Source organism: Penicillium waksmanii, assembly GCF_028829765.1.
Source record: "Penicillium waksmanii strain IBT 27052 chromosome Unknown utg000001l:1.0-4852451.0:1.0-4856178.0, whole genome shotgun sequence".
Classification (NCBI taxonomy): Eukaryota; Fungi; Ascomycota; class Eurotiomycetes; order Eurotiales; family Aspergillaceae; genus Penicillium; species Penicillium waksmanii.
Window position 1 is genome coordinate 2941507 of NW_026643248.1, and position 25678 is coordinate 2967184.

A 25678-nucleotide genomic window follows, 5' to 3' on the forward strand; every position below is an offset into this window, starting at 1 on the left:
CGGTCCGAGTGCGGGAGACTTCCAGCAACCGGTGTTGGCGAGACCGGTGCTTCGCTGACTCAGGGAAATTGGCCTTTCTTGGCTGACATGCAGGTACAACATTGGTATGGCTTTACTTCCTGTCATGCTAAGTATTCTATTCGGTCAGGCACCCCGCCGGAAAAATTGCGAGGCTATGCTGGCTATGTCGAATACGAGAAGCCCGGCCAAGACAAAACAAGACGCCCGTCAGCGTCAGCATGATTTCGAGGCTTCGCACTCGTTCCAAGACACTCGTCATATCGGTCATTTTCTCCATAAGAAGAGTGATTTCTTCGCGGAGCTGAGAGGCAGACAGGCTTTTTTGGCGCTCCCGCCAAGTCTGGAATACCGCCAATTGCACTTCGTATAAACATAAATCGCCTGTAATATCTCCGAAGCGCCACGATGGATGCACAAGGCCATCCACACAGACCCGCCGTGAGGTAATTGCTGGCCAGACCGAGTCTGGTGTCTTGTCGATGGGGTTATCTCGGACACTATTGCGGGTCTTATCATCTCGCCCCCAACGATGGGTCGGACGACTTCCAATTAAAATATTTTCGAGACACGAAGTTGATCTCGGCTTGCTCACTCGGGTCCCTGAAAATCAGGTTATGGAGTAGAGCCTCACCGGTTCGTTGCGAAACACAAATTTGGGCTCGCCTGGCGCGGTGCCTCAAGGCTCGCGGGTCCACGGACTAATCTCGCATCTCGGAACCGACGCGAACGATGCTACCTGCCAGATCAGTCATGTTATATTAAGACATCTGCTGTTCCTGTGTTCCCGCTCATTCCCATCTAGGTTAAAAAGTGCAGTTGGATTTCCAGGCAACCAAGGTTCGACAATCCTACGCCGGTCGTTCACTTACTTAGCCGCCCACTAACAAATCGCCCCATTGCACTGAGAAGTCGAGAAGCAGAAAATTTATTGACCAGATAACTAGTATTACCTAGGTTGAGCGTTTTGCTTTGGCTGAGCTCAACCCATTTGCACCCAGACTCTCTTCGAAGCATGACAATAATACTATCTCTCGATGTCACCCCAGGGAACCTGGCACTCAGGATCGAGACTCCACGAGCCTAGCCCATCTAAAGAAGTGACCCTTATTAGACTATGAATCAGCAACCAATGAAACAAATGAGATTCGGCCATTATCAAAGGTTCGCTTTTGCCAAAATAACCCACCATGTCCGTAATTATTGCACCTTCGTACTGTCCTATACCGTAGTAGTCGACCATATGTACTACACTAGTCCCGTGCAATTGAACAAATATTCCTGATTATAGGTACCACGAGTACTGGATGCCACCCCCTAGGCAACCATCGAAGGTTACTCTGTGTCCGTACTCCGTACTCCGTACTAAAGGAGTCAATATGCGTAGCGCCAACCTAAAAACCTAAGATCACTCTATTAGGCCTATGTCCCTTTTTATATTAAAATAATTAGACAGCCGTTTGGGCTTAAGCCCAATCCATGATACATATGCCACATTGCACTAGAATCAAGGTCGATATCTCCTTTTCGAATTTTCATTCGGGTCTTGATACTATTCAAGACTTTTCTTTTTCGAGGAAAACCAGACAGGGAAATAGATCTTTCTTGTGCTGCTTCTAGGCAAGCTCTGTTGAAATTTTGAATATTGTCATTTCAGAAAGGGGTATTATGTTATATCCCGACTAAGGCTTCAGAAGAAAACACGACCCGAACCTCGGGTCATGAATAAGCCAAAAAGTCGCTCCAAAGAAGAATCGAAATCAAGCTGAAAATCTTTCTCACAATCCGAAATCTCGTGCAGGCCGTCTCCCCACTCCCACCCCCAGCTGACTAGGGGACAGACAGGACTGCCGTCCTGGTACTAACTATTAACTTACTCGAACCAGGTGACAGTCTTGGTTTGCAAGAACTCGTCGTAGCCGTGGATTCCACCGAAACGACCGAACCCACTGCTCTTCCATCCGCCGTGAGGGAGAACCGGTTCATCGTGCACAGTCAATGCGTTGATGTGGACAGCACTAGAAATTCAAGACGAGCGATTAGTATAAGGTCAACGAGAAACGAAAAACGAGAAACGAAAACGAGCACGAAGAAAAACAACACATACCCAGCATCAATTTGCTTAGCAACACGCAGACCACGGAAGAGGTTAGAAGTGAACAAAGCACTAGTCAGACCATACTCGGTATCATTTGCCAGAGCAACAGCCTCTTCCTCCGTGTCAACGACGAAAAGCGAAACGGTCGGACCGAAAGACTCGGTCGCATACATGTCCATTTCCTTGGTGACGCCGTCGACGATAATAGGCCGCATGTGAGTATCGATGGACTCGTTGGCGCCAGCGTCACCGAACAGAACCTTTGCGCCTTGGGAAACGGCGTTTGAGACGAGTTTCTTGTTCTTTGTCGCTGCGGCTGCGTTGACTAGGACGGGGGCTGGAGCGTCCTTGCCGAAGATTTTTTCCGCGGTTTCGGCGAGCTTTTGCTTGAATTGGTCGGCGATTTTGCGTTGGACGACGATGCGCTCGGTTGACATGCAGATTTGGCCGGACTGGTTGGGTTGGGTTGGTTAGTTCAAGTTGTCTTCGAGAATTTCAAGGTGGGTAGTATATATGGATACTCTAATAGAGCAGCAGTGGAGTGCAATTGCAATTGCAATTGCGATGGAGACTTACGTGCATGAAAGATCCGACGGCGCAGTTCATGGCCGCCTTGTCGAGATCCGCGTCGTCAAGGACAACTGCAGAAGCCTTGCCGCCCAGTTCGAGGAGAACGGGCTTGATATACTTGCCAGCGGTGGAAGCAATGATAGAACCAACCAGGGTGCTACCGGTGAAGTTGACCTTGCGAACATAGGGGTGGGCGATTAGCGCATTGGTTACGGCGGCCGCGTCGGAGCTTTGGTGATAGATGACATTGAGGACGCCCGCAGGAAGACCAGCCTGACGGAAGACGTCACCGAGAGCCCAGAAGCACTTGGGCGAGAGCTCGGAGCCCTTGAAGACGACGGTGTTACCCGCCGCGATGGGGAGAGCGATGGCACGAGTGCCAAGGATGAAAGGAGCGTTCCTGAATTTGAATCACTTATGTTAGTACAGCTGTTACACTGTGCCACCGTGGGGTATAACAAAGTCCAAGTTCCGGGAAAGTGGAAAGTCCCTGGAAGTATCGAATCTGCACCAGGGAGGAAGCTTACCAAGGCGCAATGCTCAGAATGACACCGTATGGCTCTTTGTATACAATAGCGCCCTCGCCATCACGGGTCACATTCGGGACGGTGCCCTCGATAGTCGAGATACGGGCTGCGAAGTCTTTGATGAAGCTCACGCCGAGGTTGAAGGTGTGTTCAGCAAAGGGGCGGCCAGCGCCAGTTTCCTCGCGCTGGTATGCGATGAACTCTTCCTTGCGGGAGTCCATGATTTCAGCGGCCTTGAACAAGACATCGCGACGGTCATAGGGCTTCGTCTTGCTCCAGGCCGGGAATGCAGCTTGCGCGGCTTCGACAGCGCGCACGGCATCGTCAACCGAGGCACCGGCGCAGTGACTTGAGAGCTCACCCGTAGCGGGGGCGTTGACGGCGAACTTGATGTCGGTCACGACAGACTCGTTATTGATGATGAGCGGAGTCACCGCGGAGCTGTTTTGCGCCATTATGAGGGGATGTGATTCGGAGGAGATATAGAGAGAGAAGAGAAGAAATGGATGGGAAGTAGGTGTACTACACAAGAATGTCGCGAAGGAGGGGTTGGATTTAACGAGTCAATAGTTAAGCTGATCTTGCCGAATTGGATCGAGATGTGGGGTGGAGGGGTGATGAACTGGACCTTGAACTCCAAGTTCAATAGACCGAACGGGGTTCTGCTTATCTCCGATCGCGTACCGTAGATACTACAAGTATGGATGCTGGAGTTAAGCATGGAGTTGAACTGTATATACGTTCTGAACTGCCTTGACTACGAGCCGAGTGGGGGGGCTTCTTCCGAGATTCCAGGTTGATTAAGAATACAATTTGTTCATTTTTATGCTTTTTGTCCACTCAAGCAAGCAGTCAAAGTGGGGCTCATCCGGAAGTATTCCGCGCAATTGGCTGAGAGTTGTTAACTCTTTTATCGAGATGATTCATCCCGGAGTTTCGGATATACACTTTCAGACAGTATATACTCGAAAGCAGACACAAACTACAAGCACTCCTAGCATGAACCCTTTTCAATTCCCAGAGAGACAATACTGTTATGGAAAATAGCTGATCCAAGTCCCAACTCAGTACTCTGTACTATGCTAACGGATAACCCTAATCCGCCCGCATCCGCATGCTCTCCATATCCAACCGTTGAAATTCAGTGGCGTTCAATTCTGCCCAATACTTTGTTAGAGTCTGCACTCCACACAAGTATTGATTTCCCCTCCAGGGACTGCCCATTCAAAATTTGAGGGTTTTCAAGTGTGTTAGATTGTTCTTGGACAACCACTGGAAGACTGGTTCTCTCCCCGTCAATCGATAATCACCATAATATACCCGACTACGCTTTATAGAGTGCTTAATGCAAAATATAGCAAAGAATAGAGATTCAATTCGCATACCATAACTCCGCCCATGCAGTTCCAACGCCAGAAAGTCCCACCACTCGCTTCAAATGCGACTAAATACAAGTCCAACCCATGTCTTTAACTCCTCCCCGCCCAAATTTTAGTTTCCATAGATTGTGCCTTAGAAAATTCAGCAAACGGACATGCCGATGCTTTAGTTGAACCACTTTGCGCAGTCAGCCCACTATCAGCGGTATGTGTTGACGGAGCCGTTGACGGAGCTATGCTTTGGGCCGTTGTCGTGCCACTAGCAATGCTCGACCTGTCGTCCTCCTCTGAACTGCCTGAACTGGAGCCAAGGATCTTCTTATCTCCGAGGTACCCTTCACGAGATCCGAAACTGTAGACCGACATTTCGTCGGCGTATTCTTCGCCGTCACGGACACGCCACTTGGCGAATAGATCATTTTGGATCCAAAGGATCTTGTTCACCGCACGCACAAGAGCGATCTTGCGGCGGAGCGAGAGGTGCGGATGGGACATCAAAGCCTCGAGGAAAATATCTTGGATGTATCCCATACACACGCTGATGTGGACGTATTCGATGTTAAGGGTGTGCATGCGCTCCTGGCCACTGTGCATCATTCTTTATGGGGTTAGCTTGACGGGTTCTCTTTGGCTGGAATTGAGACCAAAATACGTACCCAACTTTGTTTAGATATCTCCAAAACTCCATACTTGTGGGGTCTTGACACAATCGAATAAGGTACCAGCGAAGGAACATCTTGCGTCGCTGGATTTGAGGGGTCTCTTCCTGTAGATAATCTTCCTCCAACTCATCCTCGTTTGCCGTCGTCCGAGTGTGAAAGGCACGAGATGTGATATCGTATTGAAGAAGCTTTTTGTAGACAAGGTTCACGACAGCGGGAATGAGTTGCTTAATATACTTTGCACCGCTGGCGAGGGCTTCAATATCGGCTGATAGCGTAAACACATATTAGTGCGTGAAGATAAAGTCTATTGGATGGGAACAAAGAATGTACTTACCTGAACCAAATTCGAGAAAGTCATGGAGATACTTGATTCTCTCTTCTAGACTGGTGTGGATAGCCTTCCGGTCGATATGCTTTGGCTGGAAGCCAACACCACCGAGTCCGTAATCATGCGGCATTATTGCGGGAAGATAGTATAAGAATGATACACTCCTATAGAGACGATGACGTTGTATAAATAGAAAAAATAAGGCCGTTGGGATGAGAAAGGTAAAACTGGGGCACCTCGTGGCAAACGCATGATCGGGGCAGACACTTCATTTATATACTACTTGGTGTTAAATCCCGCCGTGTGCCGGTGTGAGATCCGAACCCCCCAGCACGATCGTTTTTCTATCCGATGCCCTCTAGACTCGATTTGGGCATCAGAGATAGGATGTAAGCGGGTCACCTTCCAGGAGAGGTGGCCATCCCGGTTTCTGACGATCGCTCAAGCTCGGAGCGAGAGCACAAAGCAGTGCATCGAGAAAGAGACGAAGTGTTCCGTCGAATCAGACCATCGATATAAGACTAGGTTGTGCAACTCCGGACTAGTACCACCTGGGCACAAGCAGGGAATCGGCAGATGTGGGCTGATCCCTGCAATCTCCTCCACTTCACCTCCACCGGGGGCCCGTCAGGATTCAACCCATGGATGGCAGGCCTAAAGGTCACCAATTGATGAAACAAGCGACCACGTGGATTGGTATACGAGGAGGGCATAACCGCCTATTAGACTCGAGAGCTAATATATACGTTACTCCACGCGCTTTGATCGCGGTCAAGGATCTGGGAGATGAAGCAGAGGCGTTCAAACCAGAAATCGATGCATCGCATTTTTGGACAGCTACGGAGTACCTGTCAGGCTTCCACGACTGACCTACTGCAAGCGACACGTTGGAAACTCCGCTGTGGTCCTAACGGTGTCGTTGAACTTCCGAAATTGGGCCCACTCGGCCGATGGCTCGGCTCGGGCAACTTTTTATTTATTTGTTTTGGATCCCCTTTATGGTTTGCTACATATGAGTATTCGCATGGCATGCTGCTAGCAGGGATTATCGAAGCTCGTGAAGATTCTGTATCACGCAGAATCCTTCTCGGATCCCTCGGCATCCTGATGGACGCATGTAATGGACCTCAAGATGGTATATTGTCCTCGTAAGCAAAGCAAATACAACGGTTTGGGGGATATCTCGGCACCGATGTGGGTCCCGAAAGAAAAGGAGAGAAAAAAAAGGGAACGTATGCAGGAGAGGAGAACGCTAGTGAACAAAGTGTCCAGTCGGAAAACGGCTGTATATTAAAGATTCCTGCAGTCTCAAACGGTTCGAGGTAAATGTCGTGTGATGGCGTGGCCTGATATAAAAGAAAAACGGGGTGAAGTCGGACGCATGGCCTGATTTGCGGGCCATATAGGCAGCCACATAGTTCTGACGTAAAATGTAAAAAGAAAATAAATAGGGGAGACAGCAAGACGAGCCAGAGATTTTTCTTCTTTTCCGATTCCATGTACGTTCTGCGAGAGCTTGATCGAGCATTAGCTAGCTTACCGCTATCTTCCCTATGACTCCATTCTAGGGGTACCAATTACAACCTGAGACGCGCTAGGCCGTTGCCAAAACAGCCGCGCTCGCAGATCAACAATGTCTGTGTTGATCAGTCCAAACACCAACGGTCTAGACACCAGTCGCCGTGCTTTGGCCGCTCAACTGTCGCGTTTGCCCCAGGTTCGCCTACGCTGGGGCGCCGCGTTCCATGGAACTGCCGCTCCAAATTAATCTAATTAGGTTTTTGTGAAGAAGATGACAGCTGCAAGCCGTTCATTTTGTATCTTTTCATTTTACTCTAGAGCCTATATTAAATTTCTGAGTGGGGGTTTATGAGCTATCTCAAATAGGATAATGTGACAAGTCTACCACACTTCCACGATAATATAGACCAAACGCTCTCGGTATCTTCAGGACTGTTAATGTGATGAGATCCTGGCTCTGGTCGAATCAGAGCGAGTGTTTACATTTTCTCTTTTTGCAAAGTCCATGCAGCAATGGCGTCAAAACGTTGATATTCACATCCATGCGCCCGTGTTGTAAGATGAAACAGCAGGAAGTTGCATTGAGCAAAATGGCTTTACAGAGAGGTGCAAAACCACTCTCACCCATTTGCACTCTTCTATCCTTTCTGCACTCCACTGCTAAGACGCTAGCTTGAGAGATGGGTAGATCTACATGAGCCTATGTATCCATGTACATTACGCTATCGGTGTTCGGCTCAAAGTACACACCAATGTCTTGATAGAAATGCGATTCGCTAGACGAACTCCCCTAACTCTATATATGGCACTGGCACATAAATTATGCTTTTGCTATCCCAAGCTCTAACTCGGGTCTATTAAATCATTCAATTTTATTTGAGTGAGAACGCTTTCCAGACTGAATAGTAGCACTAAATTGTGGTGCCCACAGGTGGACGTTCGTAGCTTTATTTCCACATTTGCAGAGGTCACTACTGGTACTACTGCTATACTATTATCTCTATATTCACAGATTTGGATATGCTGTAGCCTATTCACAGGCCGAAAAAGACGAATGGGGAGCTTAACTCTGCTGGGGCAGAGATGATAGAAGCGTGGGGTATATTCTTTCGCGATGATTGGAGCTGGACCCGGATTTGGGTTGTGTTGGGCGTCGCCTTTTTTCCGCCGAGTCTGTTATTTGGAATTCTATGGGGAATCATAAGACAGGATATTCAGGGAGCATTTGGAGTGGCCAGTTGGTGGATGACAGGGGCCACGATTGCGATTGATATTATTGGATCTTGTACATAGGCATAACTACTCCCAAGCAGTACAGCACAGGCCTTGACCTTAAGAAACTCTCTCTTTCATTGGCAACTTTGAGATTTTAGCCCTGTCGAAAATTGATAGATAGTTGACGCCCATCTGGACTTTCGGGTAATCTGCCTTGTGAATCGTTCGAATTTGGTATGCAGTGATCTCGGTCAGATCCTGTAGCTTTTCTTCCGAGTAGCTCTCCCCTTGAGCAACTTTTTCAAAAAGCAATGCAACCCAACATGAATTCGATACAAAGTACTCCCCCGGCACGGTAAACTGGATGCCCGAGGCACAACATGCCTCAGCATACTTTATTTTACTTTTTTGTGGGGGACGGAGGGACCGATCTCCGTAAAAGCTTTTCTTCAAACAAACTAACAGGTGGAATCGGATTATAAATTTCATTTGCTAGCCATGTACAGGCAAAATCCTAACTAGATAGGTATCCATTAATAATATCCTTAGACATTCGATGGTATAGACGTCATCTAAAGAGTGGAAGTGGTCGCATTGCTGCGAGCAGCGGCGGCATCGTAGAGAGCCTGAATATCACTCTTCCACTGGTCCTCATCAACACGCTTCAGGCGGCGATCATAGGTTATCAAGCCGTTGACTTCACCCTCGACGTCGGTGGTTTGAGTCCACACACCACCACTGCAAGCGAAGCGCTTGACCTGGTCCTCGAGTTCTCCAAGAAGCATGTGGCTGCGATAGTTCCAGGCATCAATGGTCTCATCTATTTCGTATGTTTGGTTGATAGTGTTGATGGCTTCTTGAACGTTCCAGAGGCTAGAGATTAATGATTAGCGCAAGGGCCTAAACTAATTGGAAAGGATAACAGGGACTTACTGCTCAATCGAGACGTTATTTCCGACTCCACCAAACTCACCCTGGAAACCGATTCGGGTCTCGTCGTAAGGGCTCGAATTAATTGAGTAGAACGGAGTGCCGCACTGCGGGTTTGCGTAGTGGTGGTTATCCTAAACCCTGTTAGTGAAGGTAATTTTCCGAGTAGGAGAAGTACTCACGCTGAAATCACCGGCCCCATGGTCATACCAACCAGTAACCGAGTCCACTAGACGAGTGGGGTCCAGCTGCTTGACACGTTCGGTCAGTTCGATCTCGGGATAATAGTCCGTAATTTGACCCCAGCCCTCGTTATAGATGACCTAGTGATAGACATTAGTCAAAGCAACGATTGAACCGGGGAAATTTATCCCTCTTACCCAAGTAGCGATGCTAGGGAAGCTCTTGAATTGATTGATCAACAGGTCGAGTTGGCGGTCAAACTCAATTTGTTGATCCGCATTTGGAAGGATAGGGCTCGAAGAGCAGGTGGCCGGGTTTGTCTTGGTCTGCGACGGACGCAGGGATGGCATGTCCTGGATAACCAGAAGGCCAAGCTCGTCGCATGCTTGGTAGAATAGTTCGGTCTCGACTTTGATCTGTTGAACCTCGCTTTAGCTTCACTAATAAAAACAATGAGTTGTCTCCACTTACGTGCTTGCGGACCATATTGAACCCAAGGCTCTTCAAAACCTTAAGATCATAGATCATAGCCTCCTTGGTAGGAGGGGTATAGATACCATCCGGCCAGAAACCTTGGTCCAAAGTGCCGAACATGAAGACAAACTCTCCATTCAGCATCGGTCGAACGACACCATTAACCTTTCCCTTTTCGATCGTGCGGAATCCAGTATAACTCTGGACCTTGTCATTACCTAGCTTCACAGTGACATTGTATAGCTTAGGCGAATCAGGAGACCACAGCTCTGGTGATTCGACGTTGAATTGGAAAGGCCTGTTTGAAGGGCCACTGTGGGTCTTAAGCACCTTTCCATTGTCGTGGACTGTAATTTGAACATTCGAAGTCGCATTCGCCGCTGAGGTGTGGACAGTCACGTTGACTGATCGAGTCGTTAGAAAATTTCGGCAAGCCAACAGCAAATAACTCACCTTGACCATCCATGTTAGCAGCAAGATCAAGCTGGGTGATGTGATTTTGTGGCGCAGCCTCCAACCAGACAGATTGCCAAATTCCACTGCAGGGTGTGTAGAAGATGTGGCTAGGGCGGAGCGTTTGCTTGCCGATGGGGATGACGGTGTCACCGCCATCTGTTGGGTCATGGACAAAGACGAGCCTGAGATGGTGGTAATCAGTTTCCAGTTCAATCATATATGTCGAGAAACTTACAGTTCGTTCTCCTGGCCAATTTTGACATGTTGTGTCACGTCAACAGTGAAGCGGAAGTAGCCTCCCCGGTGGAAACCAGCCTTCTTACCATTGACAAAAACAGTGGCTTCATAGTCAACAGCATCGAAGTTCAGAAGCACCTTCTGATTCTTCCAGTCCGAAGGGACCTTGAATGAGTTGGAGAACCACGAATATAGAGTATATGATCCCTGAATGCCTGCAAGGGAAATTGTTACTTTAAATTCATGTATTATCGAAATGAAGGAATTTACCAGAAAGACCACTTTCAAGGCAAGATGGAACCAAAACTTTCTGGCCAAGCTGCTGGCCGAAAGGAGGACTCTGAACAGCATTTAGACCTGACGCGTTTTGGTAGCCCCAAACACCATTGAGGTTTTGCCAATGAGGTCGTTGCAGCTGAGGTCGAGGATACTCGGGCCATGGATCAGTGCCAACTTTATCCGTCCATGGCGTCGTTAGCGGCGGTTGCTTGAGCGAGTACCCAGCACCAGATTGTCTAGGCAAAACATCTTGCGCAGGACTGGCTGCACTTGTGGCAGCCAGAAGCGAAAGCACAACACCCTGAAGCAAATACATCTTCCAGTACTGGTATCAGATAATGCCAAGCCTCGCGTGGGAAGAACGATCTAAGAACTATGGAAGGGCAACCCCAGGTCTATTTAAACACATCACGGACAAACAGAATAGAAATGACCGAGCCACCGCTTCATTTTCGCAAGGAAGTAACAAGGAAAAAGCGGAAGCTAGACACCCTAGAGCCCCTAGGACTGCATGGGACAATGCTTTGACCAGCCTTCAGATACCCACTGCTCTACCTCGCGGTGGCATGTCTCCACTGGCACGAGTCAACCCCGCAGGAAGGGCACACAAGGAGCTCCATTACAGGGACACCGGTCTTAAATTTCCATTTTATTATGGAGAAAGGCACAGAGCGCCCCGCTGCTTGGCGGAGTAGAGACCGAGTTGGCGCCGAGACTCTCTAAACAGCATACTTGTCGAAATGCAGCTTGCAATGTAGACATGACTGATAGTCAACGCGTGTGCCAAATGGAGTGTTCCTGCATTTCTCTTTGAATCTAGCGTGTTGTACCTAGATTCAGTGCTGATGATCTTTGGATGGGAGGTTTTATCAGGAGTACTGTACATAGGGATGGGCGGCCGTAACTTTATTGACATCCCGGCCAGATTTCGGATCCAGGGAGCATCAAATCAGATCGCAAGATGGGTGCAGGGGAGTCCATGCCGATGACCAATAGAACCTTTGATCTTCGTGTCCGGAGGGTCCTGTATTCCTTGCGCACGCAGTCGAGTGGAGAATCAGGGTCGGGGATAGGCCTGATGATGTGCTTTGTACATCCGGGGTCGGATTTGGCTATTTCGATCCCAGGAATCTTGGGAAAAAGAGCAGTCTCAAGGAAAAAGCCTGAGTCCGCCAAGATCAGCCCGATTCATTCCAGATTCTGGATGCTCTCCTTTGCACGGGAAACCTGACTAGTTGCTCTTTGTTTGTAGATACCGCACCCCTTACATCCGCACGGGTCGCTCCGCATTTACGTTACTGAGGCTGGCGGCACTTGGATTACCCCCGCCTCGATCAAAAGTCAGACAAAGGGATATTGGTCGGCAATCGAGACAAAGTCGCACCTCGACGTTCCATCCAGGCCGTGCTCAAGTTGAATTGAGTCCGAAAAATAAGAGTACGAAAGGTCCGGTGGCCTTCCCCTCATCTCAGCCCTCCACTTGGCATGCCGATCCCTTCTGTACCATTGGAAGAAACAGTTCTTGGCCCACAATTCCGCCGATGAGGACTGCTTTACTGTCAGATTTTACTTACGGTTCAAGTCCGGAGTTTTATGGTCGTGACTTGATTTGATTTCCCCATGGGTGATAAGCCCCACTCCGGGGAAGATTCGAAAGTTGCTCGGAGCGGATGGAGATTTACAGTATGTAGAGGTACGATCGTCATGGGGATTTTGCGGGTGCGGGGAAGTCGGTACCTTTAGGCCGATGGACTCGGAGTTATTGGGATTTTCAGGGGTCGTGAGGTTCAACTTCCAGAGCCAGGCTACCTGACTCGTTAAGAATGCACGCTTTTATAGTTTGCTAGTATGTAGAGAGAAAGTCAAATATGCCAGTGTCGCGTGACCACTGCTATTGTATGCCAGTGATGGATTCGACCCGATCTATAAAACCAAACAACTTGAACATTAGATTGCTTCTGTTTGTACAAAGAACCTTTGAAGGAAAAGTGCATTGAGTTCGAGTAGAGTCCCAAATGGCCTGAAAAAAACTCATCTTCATGCAGGAACGCCGTTTCTGACTGCACCATAGTCTTTCATGGTCCAGTTTCCGAAGCATGCATACTGATACTCAGCCTTGGCCAGGTTCTTCTTTTGTACTTTCAGGAATGTCGAAAGTTCGCACCAGCCATCATCCCGTTTCCCGCAAGCCCCAAAGCTGTCATGCAATGGAACGGTCCTCTGGTTCTGAATGAAATGCACGTAATGAGTTTCTCCAGTGCCAGAAATATAATCCTTAGCTGAGGATTTCGAAGAACGTGTTGGAGAGACCTTGTGCGGTGACTTGATGATTTCGATATTGAAGCGACCGGCAAATGGGACCAGCCTGCTTGCAGAGAATTGCTGATTTTTGGGAGGACCCGTGAGAGGCAAAAAGTCGGCAAATTGAGTGAAGCCAAATGCAGTTAGCACAGATACGATGTTCGCATCATGCGTGAACTCCAAGTACAACGACTGGTTCAAAGGGAACGTCACTGGATTGGTGTCCAGGGTGATATTAGCCCCTGTAGTGTTGGCAGGTACACTCAAGATATGGCCCTCGACTCGAGCGAGAAACTCTTCGACCCAATAAAGTCCCTGTGCCCGACCTGTAGGGCTTAAAAAGCCGGAGATAGCGGCAAACTCGATATCCATCAAGTACTCGTAGCCCTCCCAGTCTTCATAGGTGAAAATGTCGCAGAAGTCGCTGTAGCCAACGCTGATCGTTTCATAGGGGCATAGACTTTGAGCATGATAGGTGTCTGTGATTGTCCAGTCATAGTTACCAGTCAACTTCTTCAGCTCAGCCGTCCGCTCTTTCAAATATGTCGCCATCCAGGTACCAACGGGTGTTGCGACCGAAGCCTCCATGGTCTCGCCTGCTTTGGTGCATGCATATTCACCCGTAGTTGCAGAATCAATTGTAGCCAGAATGTTGGCATGGTTCCTCCACTCAAGACCGAAGAAACCAGCAAGGAAGTTCTCAGCACTCTCAAGCATACGAGACTGCAAAGTTGTACGAATCACAAGCTTCGATGAGTTATCGTAGAGATGACCGTAGTTATAGTAGTTCAAGATGCCACTATCAAAGAGCTCTTGACGCCCTTTCGGAACTAGTATTTCTTTGCCCAGTTTGTACGACCAGTCGTTTAAGAAATCGAGCTTGCCTGTGAATTGATTACTCGCGTTAACAATTCCCGCCGCCCACGAATCTAGACCTTCCGAAGAAGAAGGATATCTTGAGCCATGGCGCTGAAGCATGTGCATTTGAGTAATTTTGGCTCCCTTGGGGAGCGGATACTCGTCGACGCCGAAGCCTTCGGCCGGGGAAAAATATGGACTTCACAAGACCAATTAGCTTTCAAAATAATAAGAAGGTCCCGAGAGAGCTCGTACCTTTGATCTCCCATGAGTTGAAAGATGTTGCGCCCATTGGCACCCTTGATTGGCTCCGAGGTTTCCAATGGAGCATTGGGGATGAAAGTCGACTGTCCGAACGGTGCGGGATTGGTTTCTGCTAGAAAAGGTGCAGATCCAGTTGCCGTGGTTCCTATTTGATTCTGAGCATCTATTATTTCAGCTGTAGTATTACCAGGAAGGACTGACCAGCATAACTGTTGGGCGACGTTTGGAACCAGTCCGGCTGCGTGCTAGTCGCGCCTGGCTGCTTCGCCTTAGCACTCGCAGTGGTAGCTAGCACCACTGAAAGTATCAAGGCTTGTAGCTTATTTGTAGTCATCATGATTACTCCTTAAGCCTTGTTCCAAGGTTTCATATGCTGATAATTTTCTTCTTCTACGCCCTGGAAATATCTCGCTTATAAATGTATCGAAAATTTTCCGCTCAAATACTACTTGTCCTTGATCAAAAAACCACTTGATCGCTTACGAGCTGGCAATTTCCGACGGAGAACGGATGAGTGCAGTTCCGAAGAGATGATGAAGAGTATACTTGCAATCATCTTCTTAGATCTCCCCACGTGCTGAAGGAAAACGCCCAGCGGGGCTTGCGGCTGTAGGTACGCCAGTCAGGGGTGACCGCCCCTGTAAGCGAATGGACTAGCGGCCGCGCTACTCTAATCACCGACATCTAGAAGTATGCCAAAGCTTCCGGCAAGCACGCCGTATGTCAGTATGTCAGTATGCGGGACCTCCCGCCAGGTCCCAGATGCTCCTGGTGACAGTGGGACACACTGGGTAGAGTGGCTGAATACGATTGTATACGAGAACTATTAGGCTTCAGCAAGGCCCTATTTGGGTCGCTCCGCTCCGGCATAAACTGCTGGTGACGCTCGAAAATGCTTCTACCGAAGTCTACGCATTGCACACCGATATATCCGCTCGGCAAAATACGCCGCGAGTCTCGGGAAAATTCAAGATCTTTGAGAATTATTTGCGAATGTGCTGATTTGAGTGGGACCGATGAAAAAAATTCCAACTCAAGACCATTATGAACCAGTGAAGTTATCCAATTCATTCATACGGTAGCCCGGGCTATTCATTTCCTGCCAAGGTCGGAATTACCCTATTATCAACATCCGGGATATCCGCGTTGCCAAAGAGGCCATCGAAAAGGGCTAGATCGATACCCTGTAGGTCCCAATCATAATATGTGTCCAGAGAGGCAGAAGCCATCAGAGTTTGCTCTTGAAAAGGACTGGTGTTGTTAAAAGTAGGTCCTTGTGATTCACCCAGGGCCACTTCCGGGCTATTCAAGGACTGTCGACCCTTCTGTAATCGTGATAAGTGCGTATTGGGGATTAATGGACAAACATCACCGCTGCATGGCCCATAACTGCTATCCGCTAGCTGATCGGCAAGCAGTACATCTGAAACCCAAGTGGAAGTGTGTAATTCAGATTGTAAAGAAGTTCTCGAGACAGAACTTGAACCAGCCCCGGGCTCGAAATTGATTGTCCCGAAATATGGAATATGGATGCGCAAGACTTTGCCGTTGCTATTTGACTTCACGACCGATTCATCGTCTCCTTCATCGCAGACGGAGGTGCTCATGCTGTATAGCTTTCCGTCCGCCGCGTCTGACTCAACTGCAAGTAGATGTCTGATCAAGTGACTGAGCTTCGAGACAATTGAGTCTGGCTGACCATTGCTCACTGACAGGAGAACTGCGAGGGTACGCTCCATTATCCCTCGGTCGCTGAGACGACTGTGTGCAAGAATATTGAAGCCCATTCTCTCGGCTTGGATGGCATGGTCGTCTTGGCTATGTGAGCCAATGTGGGCAAAGCATATGACAACAATGGAAACAAATGCTAGGAAGTCGCTTCCGCGGCAATAGAAATTGACTGGGTTTGAGGAACGGAAGGCTATGTAGCGGGATAAGATCTCGCGACTTGCATTGACGGCTGTAATCATGTTGCAATCGTATTTGTGGTCTGCCAAGGAGCGTATCAAATAAGGCAGATGTAGCCTTGTTATTAGGTTGTAATGAGAAAATTGTACCATGAGGCGAATTGTATCGTCGAAAAGCTCCTTTTCATCAGAATTCCCTACCACAAACGATGGCATTAGCCACCACTGAGGCGGCATTTCGGCAGCTGTGTTCTGTAAAATCCGATCAATCTCACTAGTCTCTTCAACACTGTTTATTCCCGCATTTCTGCCTTGAAGTATCCGCCGAGAGACTTCATAGTGAATACGCTGGATCCGCTCGATAGGAAGACATCCCTCCAACGCCTTCGGCGCAGCCAGGGGGGCTTGAAGTGAACTGTTGGGTAGTCCTAACATTAATGAAAGATAGAGATCCATCTCGAGAATGCGGAACAGTATGTGTTTCGGGTCGAAATTCGCTCGAGTCTCAGGCTCATGGAACTTGAGAGACGGTGAGTTGAGGCCGCGGTGCAGTCCCATAATCTGGGCAATCGAAACTGCCCGGTGTGTCGCTAGCCAAGCGCGGTGAAGATTTCCAGAATAATTGTGAAGCTGTGCCTCAATCATAATGCATTCTAGACCTTCAACAGAGCGAACGAGTTCATCATTGGTGGTGACGAGTCTGGTGGCTCTTTCAACGACGAGGGACAATAGTCCCGCACATGAGATACCGCGACTGTCTAATTGTTGATGGGAAGAAGGGACAATAGCCTGTAAGAGTGCGCCTAGCATGAGAAGCTTCCGGGCAAAAAGCACTGGGTGGGATTTTAATGGGGGTAGCTGGAGAATATCTAGTGGCGAAGGAGGATTTCTGTTTGACATTGTGTAAGACGCACAAACACAGCATTGCAAGTGCATCGAAAACCCAACAGGGAGAGCACAGATAGCTTCAAGGTCATCCCGACTAGGCCACACAGCGATTAAATCGTCGATTAATGCGGTGTGTTCAGTTGCAGAAGGCGTTTGGCTGGATGATATTTGGCGAGTGCGTGATTGACGATGGTGGTTGCGCTTCAAAAAGATTAGGAGATTTTAGGAAACGCCATGAATGATACAACTCACAGGATTACTATCTTTCGATGAAGGTGCGTTCGCTTTAAGGTTGTTGATAGTATCCTCGGCCGTGGGGGGATGGCTTGTATCGGATTTGTCGATCAACTGCTCGATGAGATTCTCCACTCGGCTGAGCCGATCCTCTACTTGAGTGTTGCAAGCTGGAGGCACAGGCCTGTCAGGGAGGTCTTGTGAGATGCATGAAGTTTTCCGCCTTCTACAGTTGTCGCAAGTGAAGTTCCCCTGCGATGTGATGCAGCGGACCTTTCGTCTCTTGCATTCCCAGCAGCTCTGGGTACCTTTACGGACCTTCCTCCGTTTGTTAGCGCGAGCATCTTCTTCGCCGAGCATATTTTTATTGACACGAGTGAATTAGCTTCTCCAGAATGGGGAATGTTTTGGGCCTAGAGGGTGTTTTTGCTGGGTTGAAAGGGTGATGGAAACGGAGCCGATGTGATTGCGCGATCTCGGTCGAAGCAGTACAGTGGGGGCCGCTTCGCCCGAGCTCGGCGGACGAATAAGTCGACCTCGGGATATGCTCAAATAGTGGGCAACAGCAAGGTCAAGAGGGGCAAAAGAGTATTTTTGGTCCCGTAGCCCCTGAATAGTCTAGTGGAATTGGACTGGACAATATTCGGGGGAAAAGAGTCACCAGGCTTTGAAGACCTCGGGAGACGCAACGCAGGTTGTGCGTGCTTCGTATATACAACTACTGACCACCCTCCGCTGATGGATCGCTGTAACTGCCCAGGTGGTTCCTTTGCCAGTATAGTTGGATGTAACTTGAATTCGAGCCACTCTTTGAATATTACGGGTTGTAATGAATATGCATTTTACTTGTCATCTGATCCAACTAATCTGAAGAATACGTAGTAGCGACCATGTCAGTATTCTTCAGGGCTTATCATGCCACGACTCCGCCAGAAATTTCTCAATAGGGGTTGGCTGAAAGCTTGGTAGCAATCGATTCCACTCGTCGGAAACAGAGTAGGCACCATCGTGGGTGGCTAGTAATATTCCGGCACAGACGATTCTCGACATCGCGTCGATTTGCTCTCGGGGAATTGAAGGATGATCGATCCTCGGGACCCATGAGGTACTCCACGTTCCGTTTTGAAGGTCTTGTGCCTTCACTCTTTCCACCTGGAATTTCGCGCCACCTAACGTGGGATATACCCATCAGCTGTCGGAAATAACTCCTGTCGGAAGTGAGAACATACCGCGAACTTTTTCGCCCAGCGCAATCAAATTTCCAATAGAGATGTCGGTACCTCGAATGCCACCAATAACAGGCCACTCACCTTCAAATTCAACAGCCTGGACAATTACCTTGGTGAAGTCTTGCACAGTAATGAAGGACATCCGATCATTGTCACCGTCGTCCATGAAGATAGCACGTCGATTTTCGAAGTCGAAGAAGAGCTCCATCGAAGGAACGTGTTTAGCGGACTGATAAGGATGTGTTAAGTAGTTCACAAATGTGCCCGGCTGAAATAGCGTGTATTCAAGGACCTGTTGAAAGAATTGATAGTTAGAAGCTGCCAATCTCGAAAATTTAGTTATCTCTTGCCTTTTTGTCCTTATTCAGCGCTTCGAGGTATCGGCGAATTTCCCCTTTGTACGCGTACCAGCTTATGTGCTCCAATCCGGCACTATAAACTATCAATGCTTGAAACTATGACTAGCAAAAGGGAAATGTACCAGGCCCACTCGCTAGGGGCAAATCGCTTAACACCTGCTTGGATTGCAGCGTCGATGAGGTTCTTCTGAGCGATGCTCGCTGGGTCCTCCTGCGTCACAAGGAAAGAAAGGACCGTGTGCACTCCGTCGAGAGCCTCGACCAACTGGTCTTTATCTTGATAGGTTGTGTTTTTCCAGGTTATTCCCAGGGCCGTCTTCTCAGTCGGTATATCCTGTACTATCATGTCAATTATCAATTCAGCTGCCCAGAAGAGTAGGGGTGTATTATGAACCTTTCTAGAAAAAATGACAATTTCGTGTCGCTGAGTAGCAACCAGAGCGTCAATAATCTCGTTGGCGACAGCTGTCTATACGTTAGCCAGTACCAGTCGCGGTGTAAAAGGAGTAATGCTCACTGCTGGATCCTCCAGCGATGGCAATCTTGACCATTTTGATATAATGAAGTTGAAGAATGTTTGAAGTGTATTCTCGACGGTTATTTTCACCTTTTAATGCGAGACTATCAATCTTGAAGCTGTTGCGAGCATGTAGTACTTTTATACATCCTTCCACCGAGCGTTCGGCCGAACATTTTGAACCGCCGATTAGGAATCATGATGCTATGACCGAGACTTCGGGTACCGCTATTAGTTAATGGTTGGAAATCACAGCTTGCAGGGTTATCTTTTGATCACGATATTCGGGCTCAAGGTAGAAATCGTGATGATAAAGCCGGCACCAAAATGTGTGAACAGTTTTCAAATTCTGCTTTATTAGGCGAAGACCTAGTCAGATACCATCTACCCTAATATTTCCGTGGTCGGTACCGAATCCACAGTTTACATACTGGTAATGAGACTTATTTTCTTTTTAAATTCGGCACAAAAAGTGCAAAAAATATTTTTTAAAAAAAAATGAGCCGTATACCCAACGCCACGGCTCTTCGTGCACATTGGCCGATAACTAGGAGCTCAAGTAGAGATCGCATCACCATATCCAGGCACCCGGCCTGCCATACCAGAACAGTGCTCAGGTGGAACCAATAAAACTGGGATATAACGGACCTCACATTCCAGTCAACATTCCTGTCGATGTCGTAGGTTACAAAAAGCTGTGGCCACTCCGAGTCCTACACTTCGAAGTCCGGATTCTGGCATTTTGTGGGGATTTACTGAGAAAGAGAGCCGATTTGATTTTCAAGATCCAACCCAACGCTGGGAATAATTGAAATTTCAATCGAAGTGATCCATGTGACGCGAAATAATGGCCAATAGGCCGTCGTTGCGGTTCAGTCGGGGTAAAAAGCTATATGTTGCCGAAAACGGAAGCGCACTGCTAATACCATGCATGTCCAGTCGGGAACACCCTAGAAAAACATGGCTCTGACAGGTGTGAAATGGTCATCTGTGATGGGATAGCATGAAAAAGGAAAATTTCAAACATTCAAGTGTGTTATTGTTTTTCTATCTTCTCGGTGTTTAACCCAGTCGCACACCAACAGTTCCGAGGTCGTTCAGAGCACAATGAAGTTCGCTTGAAATCCAGCGAGGGTAGATATTGAATCTACCGTTGTCACTGATATTTTTCCTCTAGCAAAAATAATTCGAGAATCGAGATCGCGATCGATCTCACTCTCTAACATTCCTCGGAGAAACACCACGCGTGCTGATCTCCTTGCTTGGCCCCCGCCTTGCTCTCTGGCCGCAAACAGCAATTCTGTCTCCGCCGCCTCACATTGTCATTATGGCATAACACACGATTAAATATTTGCCAGTGATCAAGTGGAAAATATGATTTTGAGTCAAATATTGAAAGTGGAAGTCTACGCATAGCCAATTGGCCAAATGTGATTGATGGTCGAGATGGAGAGGAGAGGAGAGGAGAGGAGAGAGAGAGCTAACCCTAACTTCAAGTTGGGCAAGTCAACCGCGCTTTCCTCGTCACTTCGCACATGCGGGTTTACTCGTACGAGAAATTCATCACGCGGCCATTAAACCTTCTGTTTCTGCCCGCCAATCCTCATTTCAATTTGTAAATCCTCTGTTGGCTGGTCGAAGCCTGACCCTCTTTTGCCCCCTCACCGCTGCGACTCTGCCTTCACTACAACCTCACCTGGGCACCTATGCAAAATAAAATACTTTCACAGAATGACCTCCCACCAAAGTTTTTCACTGTTTGAAGCGGTCGCTCCACCAGACGCTCTTTCACCATCCATAAAGGCATTGTTCCATTCATCGACCCCATACCCCAGAGTACCAGGACCCACCCTTGTCTGTTTGCGGCCGAGTTGTTTTCCTTTCCCGGGAGCTGTCAGGTACGCGTGGCCACTTCGTGAAGATAAGATCTACACATAGGTTGCCAAAGGTGTGTGATCTATCATTCCTGAGCAGCTTCGTCGCTTCCGTTCTCAGGCACCGAGCTGCCATTTCACCTGCATGCGGCCAAATCTAACCCTCAGTATCGAGATAGAGTTTACTTATACCGGTCGTTCTCCATGCCATTTGACACAATCATTCTTTCACTCCATTCCAGAAACCCAGCCTCCTATTTTCTGGGTTGAACTGTTAGTGTTAGATATATCGTCAGTATGTCATCCAGATTCTCGCAAAAGAGCCTTTTGGGGCTGTCCCTGGCAGCACTTGGCCTGGCCGTTCCTGCAGTGTGAGTTTACATAGCTTTAGCCTTGAAATATTCCAAAGGCAAAGCAAAATGAAAGTCCTTGGAGATCATGCAATCTGGAAACTAACTTGAAGCAGTGCCGATCCCGGATTTGCCTACGGAAATGACAAGGTTCGTGGTGTCAACCTCGGAGGCTGGCTGGTACTGGAGCCTTGGATCACCCCTTCCATCTTCGATAATGCTGGCGATGCCGCTGTTGATGAGTGGTCTTTGTGTGCGACACTAGGCGCGGACCAATGTCGATCTGTGCTTTCTCAGCACTGGGCATCCTTTGTGACTGCCGATGACTTCAACCAGATTGCCGCTGCCGGCATGAATCATGTCCGAATCCCCATTGGATACTGGGCATTGGCTCCTATCGAGGGTGACCCATATGTTGACGGTCAACTGGAGTACTTGGACGCTGCCGTGGGCTGGGCTCGTGGTGCCGGCCTCAGGGTTCTTGTCGATCTACACGGTGGTAAGTGGATACTCGGGTCGATGTTGTCCAACGATTATAACTGACAAAACTGTATTAGCTCCCGGATCCCAGAATGGGTTCGACAACAGTGGAAAGCGTGGTGCTATCCAGTGGCAGCAAGGTGATACCACCGAGCAAGCCAAGAATGCTCTGCGGGAGCTGGCGAAGCGCTATGCTGGTGATGTTGACGTTGTCACTGCCATCGAAGCTTTGAACGAGCCCAACGTTCCTGGAGGTATCAACGAGGATGGCCTCAAGCAATATTACTACGACGCCTGGGGTGTTGCTCGCGAATCTAGCCAAGATACCACTGTTGTGCTCCACGATGGATTCCTGCCCACCGAGTCGTGGAATGGTTTCCTGAACGTCGCCACCGGCGCCAATTATGTCATGATGGATACCCATCACTACGAAGTTTTCGACAGCGGACTGCTTGCTTTGGATGCCAGCGACCACGTCCGCACTGCTTGCAACTTTGTCAGCGACCACGTTGAGACTTGTGACAAGTGGACCATTGTTGGTGAATGGACTGGTGCCATGACCGACTGTGCCAAATACCTCAATGGAAAAGGCATCGGTTCTCGCTATGATGGAACTTACCCCGGTAGCAGCTCCATTGGTAGCTGTGACGGAAAGTCTGTCGGCACTGTCGACACCCTCTCTGGAGAGGAGCGAGACAACATCCGTCGCTTTATCGAGGGTCAGTTGGATGCCTATGAGAAGGGAAGCGGCTGGCTATACTGGACCTGGAAGACCGAGGGTGCCCCCGAGTGGGATATGCAGATGCAGATTGCTGGTGGTATCTTCCCTAACCCCGTTGTCGACCGCAAGTTCCCTGGCCAATGTTGATCGGCGAAATTTGACCTGCGTTGACCCCCTTTTCATTTTTCACATTGGCTTTTCTTTTTATCCCTTTAAATTGTCTTCTGGAGTTTCCCTTTCCGTGAAAGGGCCATATGGAGTTTGGTGTTTCGAGTCGCTAGGGGCAATGCTTTATCATTAAATAGGCTTCAATTCAACCTAGTTACCAATTTTTCTCAACTGATACTTTTCTACTCGTTTCCGTAGTCTTGAATGGATTCCATTTGATAAGCTCATAAACCGAACCTCATGTATAGCGTAGTGGCCATTCAGGGCCACGGAGGAGACTACAAGAAACTACCCTTGGCCAACTAGCCCTTTGTTTCTCATCCGTCATTTCAAGCAGAATTTTCAACATGCTCGCTGCTTTTTTCTTTCTGAAGCAGGTTACTCTTGAGACCCCCATTACCTCCCATTCCAAGCTGTTCACGGATTTCGGCAATCCTCCGCAGATCTCCCTCGCCGTCATTACCGCCAAATAGTTTGTCCATTTCTTCGATCGGTACCCCTGCTGATGATTAGTACCTTGCGATATCCAGGAATAGCAAGGACTTACCTTTCGTCTCAGGAACACAGAAGTACGTCCAAACTCCCAGAACAAGGCAGAAAACCAAGAAGAAGTAGAATGTACCAAAAGTAATGCTCTCCAGCATGCGCGGAGTGATCAATGCAACGATAAAATTGGAAAGGTAGTTGAATGCGATTGCAAGTCCAACGGCCTTACCTCGGATCGCAGGTGGGAACATTTCAGAAGGCATGATCCAATTAACACAGGCGATGGAAAAGGCGAATGTGCCAATATACACCCACACAAATACGCAGGCGGTCCAACCTGCGGAAGGATGCGAGCTAAAGGTGTCTTTGTACACGGCGTACAAAGTAGCTACGGTTAATTGCGCGATAGACATTCCGGTGGCACCATACATCAATGTCTTCCTTCGGCCCCATCTGTCCAGATACATGACCGCGGGGATGGTAGAAAGGAAGAAGACAATACCCACAACTCCTGTGGCTAGGAGGTTGACCGAGTTTCCGCTGAGTCCGATTGCTTCAAAGAATTGAGGTGCGTAGTAAATTATAGCATCTATCAATTTGATAAAGTTATTAGCACGCTCGTTGTCTTTGCTCTCTCAATAGAGCAACCTACTGATGCCCGTAAATTGTTGAATCACTTGTAAAAGACATGCAACCATAGTTCTCCTTCTCAGATGAGGTGCGACGAAGAGTTCCTTGTATTCTTGCAGCGCAACAAGAAATCGGGATGAGTCTTTGCCATACTTCTCGTCTTTAGTTTGTTGGTCAAACATGCGGGCTGCTTTGATCTCGAGGAACTCTGTTTGTAAACGATGGTCTGTCTCGGGGACGCGTCGCAGCTTTACTAAGGTATGTAGCGCTTCATCTTCACGGCCTAGAGAGAGATTAGTATCTCATAGTTTTTGTTTCGCAATAAATCGTACCCTGATTCATCAACCATCGTGGACTATATGGCAAAAAAAATGTGCCGGTTGCAAGAATTATAGATGGAAAGCACTGGAGCGCAAGTGGAAGTCTCCAAGCAGCCTGGCTTTGACCAACACCCGTGCCCCCAATATATTGAGTTCCATAGTTGATCCAAAAGCTTGTCATGATACCAAATGTGATAGATAGCTGCTGCAACGCCACCAGAGATCCTCGAATATTTGGAGGCGCAAGCTCAGAAAGGTAAAGCGGACAAACCATTGCCAACATACCAACACCCACGCCGAAGATGAATCGGCCAACAAATAACATGGCAACATTCTCTGCTGCAGCCTGTATCGCGGAACCGATCAGAAAGATTATATTCGCGATCAAAATTGACCAACGTCTAGAGAAGCGGTCCGATATGGGCCCGTTGATGAAGGCGCCAACCATAGCACCGAGTGTCATAATCGAAACGACCCATCCTTCGAGGGCGGCGTCGGAGGAAAGATTGGGAAAATGAGTTTTCTAGGCGTATATTAGAGTCGATGCGTTCAGCTTATTGATCACAACTCACAAAGCTATGCATGACCAGCACGCCGGAAATGATTCCTTGGTCGTAGCCGAAGAGAAAGCCTCCAATCGTGGCAAAACATGCCAGACCAAAGATTCGGATCTCTTTGAGAAATCCCTTGTATCCGGCTGGTCCATATTCGATAGCATGATTACCAGCCATCGCTGAATCAGCGACAACTCCTGGCATTGCTTCCTGGGTATAAATGGTAAATTGTTTTCGCTAGTCAGGTTTATTGCGCACCGGTGGGGATTTGATTATTTGGTCAGATCCTTGCAGATCTTGAAACTCAGAGCCGGGGATATGGCTCCTTTTAAGGGATTGGGCACGGAAGACCTTCGATGATCGATGACTGGGTCAACCCCAGATTTCGTTCCCCAGGTCCACTTAGGATGTACTCTCCATTTGGAAGAATCGACTGAAAACAAGGATTGGTAGGTATCGAATCATACCATCACATCACCCGCAAACTAGGGTGACAGAACCCCGATCTGCATAACCTCGGCGAGGACGGTCATTCGCCATGTCGGGTTTACAGCAAGTCGACACCCCACTTCCCCATGGGGGTTTGGCCTTGCTTTGAAGAAGTCTACAGGGCGACAGAGTCCCGTAAAGAGGCAATGACCTAAGAATTTTAAGTCAT

At 48.4% G+C, this 25678-nt stretch overlaps 8 protein-coding genes across 8 annotated transcripts; 1 reads left to right on the forward strand and 7 right to left on the reverse strand.

Moving 5' to 3' along the window:
• Positions 1-1891: 1891 nt before the first annotated feature.
• N7481_001073 (aldehyde dehydrogenase) lies at positions 1892-3668 on the reverse strand (the record flags this gene model as incomplete). The annotated part of the gene is made up of 4 exons (XM_057260292.1): positions 1892-2036; positions 2126-2568; positions 2693-3086; positions 3214-3668. 4 exons carry the CDS (start codon positions 3666-3668, stop codon positions 1892-1894), a joined length of 1437 nt encoding a protein of 478 aa, XP_057128124.1.
• A 1014-nt stretch (positions 3669-4682) lies between these two features.
• N7481_001074 (protoglobin family protein) lies at positions 4683-5715 on the reverse strand (the record flags this gene model as incomplete). The annotated part of the gene is made up of 3 exons (XM_057260293.1): positions 4683-5190; positions 5249-5522; positions 5592-5715. The coding sequence occupies 3 exons, from the start codon at positions 5713-5715 to the stop codon at positions 4683-4685; spliced, it is 906 nt and encodes a 301-aa protein (XP_057128125.1).
• Positions 5716-8893: 3178 nt separating this feature from the next.
• N7481_001075 (putative hydrolase) lies at positions 8894-11196 on the reverse strand (the record flags this gene model as incomplete). The annotated part of the gene is made up of 8 exons (XM_057260294.1): positions 8894-9194; positions 9255-9385; positions 9434-9574; positions 9632-9850; positions 9906-10312; positions 10362-10546; positions 10600-10816; positions 10872-11196. 8 exons carry the CDS (start codon positions 11194-11196, stop codon positions 8894-8896), a joined length of 1926 nt encoding a protein of 641 aa, XP_057128126.1.
• A 1721-nt stretch (positions 11197-12917) lies between these two features.
• On the reverse strand, positions 12918-14637 carry N7481_001076 (histidine phosphatase family protein; the record flags this gene model as incomplete). The annotated part of the gene is made up of 3 exons (XM_057260295.1): positions 12918-14238; positions 14295-14448; positions 14505-14637. The coding sequence occupies 3 exons, from the start codon at positions 14635-14637 to the stop codon at positions 12918-12920; spliced, it is 1608 nt and encodes a 535-aa protein (XP_057128127.1).
• A 754-nt stretch (positions 14638-15391) lies between these two features.
• On the reverse strand, positions 15392-17110 carry N7481_001077 (fungal specific transcription factor domain-containing protein; the record flags this gene model as incomplete). Its single annotated transcript, XM_057260296.1, has 1 exon — positions 15392-17110. The coding sequence occupies one exon, from the start codon at positions 17108-17110 to the stop codon at positions 15392-15394; it is 1719 nt and encodes a 572-aa protein (XP_057128128.1).
• A 1125-nt stretch (positions 17111-18235) lies between these two features.
• On the reverse strand, positions 18236-19471 carry N7481_001078 (NAD(P)-binding protein; the record flags this gene model as incomplete). The annotated part of the gene is made up of 4 exons (XM_057260297.1): positions 18236-18501; positions 18562-18853; positions 19024-19385; positions 19438-19471. The coding sequence occupies 4 exons, from the start codon at positions 19469-19471 to the stop codon at positions 18236-18238; spliced, it is 954 nt and encodes a 317-aa protein (XP_057128129.1).
• A 2137-nt stretch (positions 19472-21608) lies between these two features.
• On the forward strand, positions 21609-23009 carry exg1 (glucan 1,3-beta-glucosidase; the record flags this gene model as incomplete). Its single annotated transcript, XM_057260298.1, has 3 exons — positions 21609-21682; positions 21778-22160; positions 22219-23009. 3 exons carry the CDS (start codon positions 21609-21611, stop codon positions 23007-23009), a joined length of 1248 nt encoding a protein of 415 aa, XP_057128130.1.
• Positions 23010-23431: 422 nt separating this feature from the next.
• N7481_001080 (sugar porter family MFS transporter) lies at positions 23432-25224 on the reverse strand (the record flags this gene model as incomplete). The annotated part of the gene is made up of 5 exons (XM_057260299.1): positions 23432-23529; positions 23578-24105; positions 24169-24429; positions 24479-24989; positions 25039-25224. Coding segments are annotated over 5 exons (1584 nt in total), but the record flags the coding sequence as incomplete, so codon positions are not given.
• Positions 25225-25678: the final 454 nt, after the last annotated feature.